We start from the raw sequence: 12687 nt of genomic DNA, 5'->3' as shown, positions 1-12687 counted from the left end.
AGTGACAGACTTTTGTCACTGTCTTGCTCCACTGACAGACTGAGGAGATCGTTCCTCCCCAACACTATGCGACTCTTCAATTCCACCCGGGGGAGTAAATGCTAACATTAATTTTATTTTTATTTTTTTCATTTTTTCATTTTTATTACTATTTTAAATTTTAAATTACTATTTAATTTAATATTGTTTCTTTGTATCAGTATACTACTGCTGGATTATGTGAATTTCCCCTTGGGATTAATAAAGTATCTATCTATCTATCTATCTATCTATCTATCTATCTATCTATCTATGTTCATATTCGGATTAATTTTCCTTTTATTATCATTGCACCTTGTACAATGAAATTGCAGTAATCCTAATGGTAATCCAATATAATATAATACAATACAATACAATAACTAAATATTGCACTTAGGTATAATGCACATATGAACTAAATACAATAATAGAAATAGATAAATAATAACTTGCAAAGAATGTAAACATGTACTTGTAGTTCAAGACTGACTTGTTATATTGGTCATTGTCAGTCATTATTAAGAGTATTAGTAGTATTCAGTTCTCGTATGGCTCTGAGGAAGAAACTGTTCTTAAATCTTTTTGTCCGAGATTGGATGGACTTGACCCACCTACCAGAGGGCAGCAAATCAAACAGGTGACATCCAAGGTGGGAAGGGTCTTTCATGGTTTTGGCTGCTCCATTGAGGCAGTGAGAGCTCAAGAGTTCCTTCAGAGAGGGCAGTATATAGCAAATCATTTTCTGGGTAGAGTTTATAATCATCTGAAGGGCTCTCCTGTCTGCCATTGAGCTACTGGAATATCACGTAGAAATGCAATAAGACAGCACACTCTCAATGGAGCAGCAGTAAAAGTACGCCAGTAGCTTCTCCTTCAGATTGTATTATCTGAGGATCTTCAGGGTGTAGTTTCTCTGCTGTGCCTCCTTGACTGCCACTGTGGTGTTTATGGACCAGGAGAGACCTTCAACAACATGTATACCCAAAAACTTGAAAGCAGGAACTTTTTCCACACATTCTCCATTGATGTATATTGGGTTGTGGTTTGTGTTGTGCCTCCAGAAGTCTATTATAAGTTATTTTGTTTTGGTAAAGTTCAGAGTGAGGTTGTTCTCGGTACACCATGCAGTCAGTCAGTCTTTGGACCTCATCCCTATAGGCTGTCTAATCTGCTCCTGAAATTAGTCCAATCACAGTTGTGTTATTCAGGAACTTAATGATGGTTTTGGTAGAATGAGAGGGTACACAGTCATAGGTATAGAATGCATATGGAAAGAGGTTCAACACACAGGCTTGTGGGATGCTGGTGTTGACTGTGAGAGTGGAGGAGAAGTCAGGGCTTAATCTAACCATCTGAAGGCAGTTAGTCAGAAAATGTTTGATCTAGTAGCAGACAGATTGTGAAAGTCCGGGATAACTGTGTTAAATGCCAAGCTGAAGTCCACAAAGAGGATCCTCACATAGCTCCCTTGCTGCTCAAGATGGGAATGTGCAGTATGGAGATGGCATCTTCTGTGGACCTGTTTGCACCTATAAGCTTACTAGTCAGGATCTATGGTGACCGGAAAGCTGGCTTTGATGTCTTGCAGGACAAATTGTTTGAAACACTTCATGATAGCTGGAGTGAGTGCCACTGGACAGTAGTCATAGAGTGTTCTGATGACAGTTTTTTTTTTTTTTTGCAGCGGAATGATCATGGTAGACTTCAGGGAAGATAGAATGATGAACTAAGACAGAGAGCGAAAATGAAGATCTTTATGTAGACCCCAGGGAGTTCATTCACAAATTCTTTTAGTGACCTGATTCTGTCCTGTCACTCCATCTGGACCAGCAGCCTTTCTTGAGCTGACCGCTTTGAGCATCCACCTTACATCTTGCTCTTGCACTGATGGTCTGGTTGTAGAGGGTTGGTGTGGGTGAGGTGAGACTGCTGAAGCCTATCAGCTGGGGATTAGACATAACTGCCTCTGATGTTTCCATCTCAGAATGAGCAAAGAAAAAATTCAGTTCTTCAGTAATCGAAGTCCGCATCAACAGCCATGTGATTTATGGGTTTGTGATTGGTGATGTGCTGGAAGCCTTGGCAAAGTCACCATAGGTCACTAACTAAGTGGTCCTCAGTCTTCCTTTTGTAGGATGTTTTAGCCTCTCTGATGGCTCTCTCATGGTGTAAAGTGATTTGTTGCCAGACCTGAAGGCTGCATTGTGGTGCTTAAGGGGAGATCTAACCTCCTTTGTCATCCAGGGTTTCTGGTTGGGGTGCACACAAATATTTTTGCTGACAGTGACATTGTCAACACAGTTTTTAAAGTAGCAGAGTACAATTGATGTGTATACTTCCAAGATCTGATCCTCGAAAATGACCCAGTTAGTCCTTTCAAAGCAATCCTGAAGCTGCAAAGATGCTCCTTCAGATCATGTTTTAACAGTCTTTGTGGTGATTTGGGAATCCCTTCTGAGGGGAGTGTATGTTGGAGTCAGAAATATAGATAAATGATCTGGCTGGCCTAAATGAGGCAGCTGTTTTGTCTTATAACAATTCTTGATATTTGAGTAAACATTGTCCAGTGTGTTTTTTTCCCTAGTTGCAAAATTGATGTGTTGATGAAATTTAGGGAGAACTACTTTTAAGACCGTGTGGTTGAAATCACCAGCCATAATATGAACAGCTTCAGGATAAGTGTTTTGCTGCAAATTAAAGGTATCAAACAAGTAACCTAGAGCTCTGTCAGAGTTAGCATCTGGTGGAATATAAACAGCTATAACTATGACAATTTCTGAGATAAGTAAAAGGACTTGCATTTGATTGTCAGATACTCCAAATCAGGAGAGCAGTGATTGCCTCTGATCTTTGTATCAGTACACCAACTATTATGTACTGTGAGACATGCCCGGACACCATCAGACAGACACCGCATCTTTATGAAAAGGTCTTTTATTTTCTCCTCCAAAATTCACACAACTCAGTACCGCACAGTCCACTGGGCCTTCTTGCCCCAATAACCTTGATACCAGGCCTCTCTCACTCTGTCTCTTGGACCACCTTTCCTCTGTCTCTCCGTGGGAGCCTTGTCCTGCTCCCACTCCCGACTCTAGCTCCCAGACTGTAGGATTGTGGGCCCTTTTATTTTCACCCAGATGTGCTCCAGGTGCTCCCTCTGACATCACTTCCTGGTGTGGCGGAAGAGCACTTGGAAGCAATCCAGGCTTCCCTGGAGGGATTCTCCTCCATCTTCCCGGGTGTGGCGGAAATAAATCAATCCCGGGCCCTCTGAGACTCAGGGCGCCCCCTGGCGGTGGCCACAGGTTCCAATAGACATAAGCCTCCTTATTCCTCTCCTGTGGTCCTCCTCTGTTCCAGGGCGGTTGCCCCCTCGTAGCCCGGAGGTCGTACATGCCACCTTCCGGTCCTTCCAGGCGTCCCGGCCGGGTCGTAGCCCCAGCAACTCGCCACAGTACGTAAATGCAATCCCCCAAATTTACTTTTGCCAGAGTTCTTGATTCTATCCCAACGTAATGCTGTATGTCTTGCTAGCTCAATTGATGCCCATCAGGTATAAGAAAATTTAGCCATGACTCTGTGAATAGTAAAATGCAAAAGTCACTTATGGGTTTGTTCTTGGAGATCTGTAGATGTAATTTGTATGTTTTGTTTGTGATGGATCTAGCATTGGCGAGAAATATAATAGGAAGTGGTGATTTATGCAGATGTTCTGTTCATGTGTATTACAACTTCTGCTACAGCTTCATGAATTACATGATATATTTATTTATTTTAAATATTTGCCTTTTTTGTTAATGTACCGTTCATCATTAACATGTTTAACTTAACAAATCTGTATATTTATCCATACTTCCATTCTTTGCGTGTTCCTTTTATTGTGAGGCTTTGTTCATTCTTGACTTTCTTATATGCCTAAACCACCTTTCAATTTAGAGTAAAATATTTTTAAAGCAAATGCTAGTAATTTCAATTCAGAAGCTTTCCTTTATACTATAGGCCAGGCTTCTTCATTTTTCAAACTCTAACGCAGAACTGGTTATGTATTTTTTTGATATTGTTGTGCTACATTTGTCATCTTGACAAAACAATCTTACAGTAAATTTTTTTGTATCAATAGATTTTGTTCTTGCTAAGTTGAGGTGTAGGGTTCAGTGGGAACAGTCATACTGTATATCTAGTCAGACTTTTGTTTTCTCTGTGTTCCTATCCTGCATCTCTTTGTGCTTTGTTGTGTGTACAGTATGAACTTGTTTTTTTAAAGGATAGGTTTGTTAATAATAGTAATAATTCATTTTATTTAATTATATTATTTATAAGGCGCTTTACATTTGTAGTAAACCTCAAAGTGCTACATAAAAAATGTAAACAGAGACACAAGATAAAAACAAAAATAAAACAATAATTAGAGGCAATTTTGTTAAAATGCTTTCCTAAATAGAAAAGTCTTTAACTGTTTTTTAAAACAGCCCACAATCTGGGGTTAGTATTATGCAGTTAGTATCATGCAATTCATTTACCCAAGAAACCTGTGCTGTTAAGTAAAGCATAATTTATAAATTGTAGAAAAACATGTCTACTTCAGTGGCTTACAAAGCCATTCAATGGGGTACCAGAAGAAACTTGAAACAAAAGCCTTAAAACTCAAAGAATATGTCTACTTTGAAGTGGAGAATATTGCAAAGTGTTGATTCAGTCTTAAGATAAGTGCATATCCATATATTTTTTACATGAATAAAAAGTGAAGAAATTCAGTTGCCCTTTTCACTTCATTCCCACTCTCCATATGCAGCAAGCTTTCATTCCCTGGGTTGTAGTTACCTATAAACTGTTTTTTGAATGGTGAAGATGCATTAGTACTTGCAGATTTGTAGCACTTAAGCTTGTTTTTTTTTTTGGTGAGATTTTTATTTTTATAAGCATTCAGACAAATAAGCACTCATTGTATGTCATCAATATGACCAACCATGAAGATGATAAAACATTTCATCTTTTGACTGACCCTTATCTGTTTGAGCCAGAATGTACTGACGTGGAATTCCAGCATTTTGAAGACAAAGAAAAGAAGCAACATACTTGGAAAGACAGAGAAGGAAAAAATTACACTTTGAAGATACAGCTCAGGACAGCTTGGTAATGATGGTGAACATCAAAACAATGCATATTAAGGGCTGATGTTTTTCAGTGGAGATTGTCACATACTGCTGCAATCATTGGAAAATACAGGTGTGAGTGGGGATGTTATTTCGGCCATTATCAGCCATGGAGTTCTGGAGATGTTTTTTCTGTGAAGTGAAATTATATTGAAGGAGGAGACTAAAGCCAAAAGGACTAAACAGGCAGCCTTTATCAAGATAATTGAATGATCTTATTAGCTTCAGATGTGCATTAATTAGTGCTGATACCTCAAAGCTCCAAGTGGGTGCGTGAAGTGTGCACATTCCAGTGTGTTTGTGGAGTGAGTTTCTTTGATTCTCTACTTTTACCTCCTACACGCCAAAGATATACAGGATACAATATGGCGACTTGATTTTAATTTCATATCCTGGTCATGTGCTTTTCCAAACCATTTTATCAGAAAGGCAATGTCATGTTACACAGCTACAGACATGTGCTTTATGTCATAATATGCAACTCTTACTCCTATTCCTTTTATTCCATACACAAGACAATAACGACCCTATACATGTATATACTGGTTGTTGTTTACCTGAAAATCACATGCATATCGGTTACTGTAAATAGATAAATTCAGGAAAGATGGTGCCCACAATATGTGGTCAAATTTGATATCATTTTAGTTTTATCTCTCAGTAATGCTGAGAGAGTAGTGTATTATCAGAAGTCTTTGTTAAATTCTAATGTTTTTGTTTGACGATTCTCTCTTGTTATATACCACCATTATAAGCAACTGGGGGAAGAAGTTTTTTTTTTTGTGTGTTTTTCTTTTTTTATTAATGTAATGCTGTACTTACAAGCAACTGAATGCATGTCATGATAATAAAACCAAACTTATCCTTTAAAATTTTAATTGCTAAAGTATATACACTATATTGACAAAAAGTATTGGGACACCCCTCCAAATCATTGAATTCGGGTGTTCCAATCATTTCCATGGCCACAAGTGTATAAAATCAAGCACCTAGGCATGCAGACTGCTTCTAGAAATTTTTGTGAAAGAATGGATCGCTCTCAGGAGCTTAGTGAGTTCAAGCGTGGTACCGTGATAAGTCCATTCATGAAGTTTCCTTGCTACTAAATATTCCACGGTCAGCCGTTAGTGGTATTATAACAAAGTAAAAACAATTGGGAACACCAGCAACTCAGCTAAGAAGTGGTAGGCCAGTAAAATCACAGAGCGAGGACAGCACAAGCTGAGGCACTCAAAGTGCAAAAGTTGGCAACTTTCTGCAGAGTCAATAGCTATAGGCCTCCGAAAGCTCAAGAACAGTGTGTAGAGAGTTTTATGGTATGGGTTTCCATGGCCGAGCAGCTGCATCCAAGCCTTCCATCACCAAGTGCAATGCAAAGTGTCAGATGCAGTGGTGTAAAGCACACCACCATTGAACTCTAGAACAGTGGAGATGTGTCCTCTGGAGTGACTAATCTGGCAATCCGATGGATGAGTCTGGATTTCGCGGTTGCTAGGGGAACGATACTTGCCTGGCTTCATTGTGCCAAGTGTAACATTGGTGGAGGGGGAATTATGGTGTGGGGTTGTTTTTCAGGGGTTGGGGTTGTCCCCTTAGTTCCAGTGAAAGGAACTCTTAATTCTTCAGCATACAAAGCCATTTTGGACAATTTCATGCTCCCAACTTTGTGGGAACAGTTTGGGGATGACCCCTTCCTGTTCCAACATGACTGCACACCAGTGCACAAAGCAAGGTCTATGAAGAAATGGATGAGTGAGTTTTGTGTGGAGGAACTTGACTGCCCTGCACAGAGCCCTGGCCTCACCCAATAGAACACCTATGGGATGAAATAGAATGGAGACTGTGAGCCAGGCCTTCTCGTCCAACATCAGTGCATAACCTCATAAATGCTGTCTTGGAAGAATGGTCACAAATTCCTATAAATACACTGCTACACCTTCTTGAAAGTCTTCCTAGAAGAGCTGAAGTTGTTATGGCTGCAAAGGGTTGACCAACTCCATATTAAAGCCTATGTATTAAGAATGGGATATTTTTAAAGTTCATGTGTGTGTAAAGGCAGGTGTCCCAGTACTTTTGGCAGTATAGTGCATATATAATTTTCTTGCACTTGATCCTATGTTATTGCTACTGAAATCTCCCATGTAGTTACCTTTCAGATGAGAAACACCTCATGTATGTCCATTCTAGTCATCATAATTCAATGCGTCATACAGATGATTTTCTGTTAACTGATAAGGTAATGATTAGCATATGGAAGTCTGCAGACTAAAATGACGCAAGGAAACTGATCAACCACAAGTAAAACCTTCCTGTGTGTTTGAATTTTATATTTCTGTGAAATAGTACAATATGAAAATTTGGCAAAGGTTGCTGCCTGGTTCTAAAATCTCAGTCTATGCATGTGCCTGTTTATAATGTTTTATGAAGTAACAATGTGCCCCTTAAAAAGTTATGCCTAAAGAACACATAAATCAAATGAACCAAAACTTTTTGATCCTGGGAAAGACCTGTCTGCATTTCTTTGCATTTTCTGCATTATCACCACATTTGTAGCAGCAGTAGCCTCTTGTCTAGGGTTGCAGATGTTTTCAATAACCCGAGTGTTTAGGAAAGGTCCTCCACCTCCTCCTGAACCAAGGAGAATTTTCGTCAAAGAAACATAACACCCAAGTGCCATTGCTAGCTCTCATTATTTGACATTAGGTCTGTTCAGACAGTAAAACATGAAATAATTCATAATAAAAATACTATAGTTTTCCTGTGTTCTGTTTTCTAAAGGGTTTATTGAATGTTCTCAATGACAAGTTTTGTCACTGACTTGGCTTCTTTGCATTCTTTAAGGAAAAGGTGATCTAATAGGAGCCAACCTTTCAATTAGTGACAGAGTCATTAAAACCAATGCAGATGTTAAAGCTTTGACCTACTGTGACCTTCAGTGTATTAACCTCAAAGGACTTTATGAGGTGCTGGACCTGTATCCAGAATATGCTCACAAGTTTGTAGAAGATTTCCAGCAGGACCTCACATATAACCTTCGAGAAGGACATGAAACTGATGTGAGTATTTATTCTGGTCTTGCTACATGTATAACCTAACCTAGACTTGGTGAACTGCTGTTACACTGCATGTAAAGGTTTTATCCTAATGCCTGATGTATTTACATCACATTACATTTTTTATACAATTTAGCTATCTGTTAAACTACCTCATAACACAACATTTATTTGTTTTGAAAAATTCCGGTAACCATGGAAATATGGAAATGTATCCACATTCTTTGTATTCCCATTGAGAGAGCTATGGCTAAAGGCTGCAGATTAGCTTCTATTTGCATAATACATGTTGTTAGGTCAGTAATGTAACTATTTACAATACGTAAATGATGTAAAACATGTTTTTACCTGTTATCAGTTCAACCAGAAATTATATATTTTCAATAACTTTTGTGCAGTAAATTGAGAAATGTTTATAAACACAGTATAATTTGTATCGGTCTGTTTAAGTGTGAACTAAACCACACAGAGAGAGTATGGTGTCCAATTTATGATATTATCATTTCTTATTTCTTCCATCTTTAGGCATCAGTAGTACTCCACGTTATATAAGCTTATTATTTGTCACTTTTTAGTAGTCACTCATCACTCATGATACTGCACTGCTCATTTGTCCATCATTAGCCATCACTCGACACTGGTCATTTCTTATTCATTTTCATCATTTTATCACGAAAACCAGTCACAGTTCAATGGAAGGGTGTGGGTTGAAGATGATATATAGGTTAATGACGCACATGAAGTATCCATAGACTTATTCAAATGTCAATGGTCCATTTCTTTTTAAGTGCATGTGCCAATGTAGCCTTTGTTGAGTAAATTGGTGCGTTGTGTCAATAATGTTACTGAATTTATTCGTAATTATTTTGCCTGCTTGCAGTTGATGGTATTGCACATGAGCATACTTTTTTGTAATTTTTGGAAAGGAATTCCACATGCTTGTAATGTGCAATCAAACCATAAGAGCAGACCTAACAATAAAAATATACATGGAATTTAATTTCCTTTATTAAGTACAGATTTACTAACGCAAGCTGATACACAGTAAATTAATTATTCCACAATTAAAACCTGTACCTAGTTTCCTGAAGATTCTAAGCCAACTCTTAAAGAATTTAACAGTTGTATTCTGAGGACTTTTAGGTGTTTTTGATAGCCTTTCTACCACATAAACTGTGTACAGTAATAAAAAACAGAAATCATGTTTGGCACTCCATCCAGGATTGCTGGAGAAAGGTTCCTGAACCCTTAGACCCTTATTTGCTATAAGTTTTAAAAATGTATGTATAACTTTATTTAGCTTTATAAAAAGATAGATTGCATTTCTAATATCTCACCAAATTAGTTCATCATTTCCAATGTAATGTCACTTGCTGTGGTAGTCTGTCTCTGCTCGGTGAGACACTCCATCACAGAATCCTCTACATCGCTCATGCCAATGAATCCATAGACACATGAGGAAAATGTAACCGCTCCAAATGTGCAATCTGACCAGGGTAGGAATCAAACTGAAGACCCTAGCCATGTGAGGGAGTGCACACTTTAAAAAGATCTCCAGTAATGAATATAATTAAAGCTCAATGCTAAGTTTATCATCTTGATTCATACCCATTTACTGCACAAATACAAAATGTCATAAGTTTTCATGTGCCGCGGAACCTATTTGTCATTTTTGCAAATGTATGTTAAATTAAATTCCTATACTATTTCCCAGAGCATCTCTCCAAGATGGAAAAAACAACCCATAAGCAGCCCCACTTGGAAGGCAGTTTTGCAGTTATTCTGACAAACGTGAATTGTAAATACAGACAGAAAATTCTAGGTGGTGCCTTGAATATCAACAGATCTGTAGTCATTTTTTTCCAATGACCTTAAGTAAACTCACCAAAATCTCAATGAATTGATGCATTAAAAATTTATGTAAAATGATTTTTAAGACTTTAATTTGGATGGGCAAATGTGTTGGTGGGGGGTTATGTTTTGTGTGACGATGTGGGTTCTATTCCATGCTCCCATCTCACACTTTTATAATGTAACCGGATGAGCTGGACAATGAGGACACCAAACAAAGCAAGAGGAAAGTTGCAAAGTGCAGAAGTGCTTTTATTAAAAACAGTCAAAACCAAAACAGTATCCAAATAAAAGTGCAGTGCATCAAATTGTCAATAAATAGATAATCCATAAAATCAGGGTGATCCAAAGTGCAGGTTAAAATAATGTAATAAATACTTCCATTAAAAACGAGGTTAAAAACAAGGTGCCATTTTTAGCTGGCGGCTCAACTACTTCTCCCATCTGGGCCCTGCACCAGGGGAATCACCCTACCTGCAGCTGACTTCTCCTAAGGGTCTGTTGCCTTTTGGACCCTGGCTTCGTTGTGCTCTGCCAGACCGAGACTCAGGTTCCCCAGTGAATAGGGCGCTCACACTGGGGCTTCCACCTCCCAAGCTTCCAACTCCTGCGGCCTTCAGCGACCTTACACAGCAAGCCGTCCTCGATCATGGTCACTCCTGCTTCTCTGCAAAACTCAGCAGGAATGACCCAATCCGTCTGCCCCTGGGTGCTGGCCAAACACCCCGCTAGGGCTCACTTCTCCCAGCTGCCTGTCCTTCTTACAACGAGCCTGCTCTCGCTCGCACCAGCTCCTTTGCTTCCTGCTGCCTTCTCCCTTAACCTCCGTTCTCTGTTTTCTTTCTTTTTTTCTCCCCTTCTCCAATGTATAATGGGGACGTAGCACAGGTATGGTGATTAGCAGCTCCCGGCATCAATTACGGATATTGATGATTCCTCACCTGTGCACTTAAGCGAGGAAACACCTGCACCACGTCACATCTGAGAACAGTTCCAGGCACACTACCATGCCCCCTCTATAAGCCATGAGTGCAGCGATTATTTATTTAAAAGCTGCCCTTTTCTTCTAAGCTGCGGACCCGTTATACCACAGGGGGGCCCATCTAGCCCAGCCCTCACCGTGGCACACACCATGTCTTTACCCTACATTGTTTTTACCTGTTTCTTGAATCTTTTTTTATTTTTGACATTTCTTTTTTTTAACCTTTGTAAGTCATAACAAAAATTAAACCGCAGTCTACCAAAACAACTGAAACTGGCTCCAAATGTATCTCTTATTTTAACCGCTGACTACATGTTTCTTCCATTTATTTTGGGATTTTCAAACCTTTTATTTAAACTCCAAGTGTTGGTCTCCTGTATTTGCATCATGTTTTGCATTAAGTTTTCATTCAGGTTATAGTTTGATATTTATTTAAAAAGAAATGATTAAAACATTCAGATCATTCATCCCTCGCCTCCTCAAATTTGGTCTTCAGCCTGTGTTAGAACCTCTTCAAGCACGTGCTCTACTGAAAACATTTAAGAGCACATCTAACTGGCACAACTTGCAAGAAACAGGTAAAGTAACTCCTTATTATGTTAATGCACTAATTCTCATAAGGGCAAACCATCCCTCCAATGCCACGATAGCTCTCTTTGATGCAAGCCTACTGCTGCAGCTGAAGCATATATGCAGGAGCTTCTGTTTGGTACCGATCTGCAGGTTGTGAATCAGCAACACTAGTATTGTACCGTTGAGCCACCATGTCAATGTAAAAAAGCCCTCTGTCAAGGATTTCATTAACTTACAAGGATACTGGCAGAAGAACACTGTTTTGCTTAAGTGTTAAGGGTTATACGTGCTCGAAACACATATGTAAGAGACTGTAATCATCAGCTTGGAAACGCGACATCTTTTCATGGAATTTTACCCTCAGTTGGCACAAGAACAAATTTAGCAGGGGGACACTGGATTTTCACAGGGGACCAATATGTGATTATAACACAAACCCCACATTACTTCAATGCATATCAAATACGTGAGAGTTTATATGCAAAATATTAAAGGAAACAGAACTTTCTCCTGACAGAAAGCCTCAGCGACATTATTGAGTGGCGCAAATAGCAAGATGACTAGCATTTAAATCTTGATGTGGGCAGAAAGTACTTTAAAGTTCTTATGTGTCTTTCATTCTTCCTTTAAGAACATTCATGATTTATAATAGATGTACTTAGAGCAGTTATATGAAGAGTGGAGTCAGCTGTGTTAAACCATCTCCAATATAAGAAGAGGTGTTCATAACATCTATAGTTCCCCCTTCATCTGTTGGTCCAAAAGTGATGTTAGAATCTTAGGATAAACGGAATTATGTTGATTATGAGTCAAATTGAAAAAAGACATAATTCTATATTTGCAACATCATGGAAAACTGACAGACTGAGGAGATCGTTCCTCCCCCACACTATGCGACTCGTCAGTTCCACCCGGGGGGGTACACGTTAACACTACACAAGATTATAGACTGTTACACCTGCCTCGCACTCTCCACCTTGTATTTTTTAACTTGCACTGCGCTTTTATTGGTCTGTAATTAATATTGTTTTTATCAGTATGCTGCTGCTGGAGT

The 12687-nt window shown here is 38.9% G+C and overlaps 1 protein-coding gene across 2 annotated transcripts in view; it reads left to right on the top strand.

Moving 5' to 3' along the window:
* The window catches only part of kcnh8 (potassium voltage-gated channel, subfamily H (eag-related), member 8), a 262905-nt gene that overhangs the window by 206587 nt on the left and 43631 nt on the right, over positions 1-12687 (top strand). For both annotated transcript variants that reach the window (XM_039737375.1, XM_039737374.1), the window contains exon 11: positions 8016-8230. In XM_039737375.1, the coding sequence (XP_039593309.1) occupies positions 8016-8230 (215 nt within the window). The remainder of the gene's footprint in view (positions 1-8015; positions 8231-12687) is intronic.

Source organism: Polypterus senegalus, chromosome 15, assembly GCF_016835505.1.
Source record: "Polypterus senegalus isolate Bchr_013 chromosome 15, ASM1683550v1, whole genome shotgun sequence".
Taxonomy (NCBI): Eukaryota; Metazoa; Chordata; class Cladistia; order Polypteriformes; family Polypteridae; genus Polypterus; species Polypterus senegalus.
Note: the sequence above shows the minus strand (reverse complement) of the source record. Positions and strands in the feature narration are given on the sequence as shown.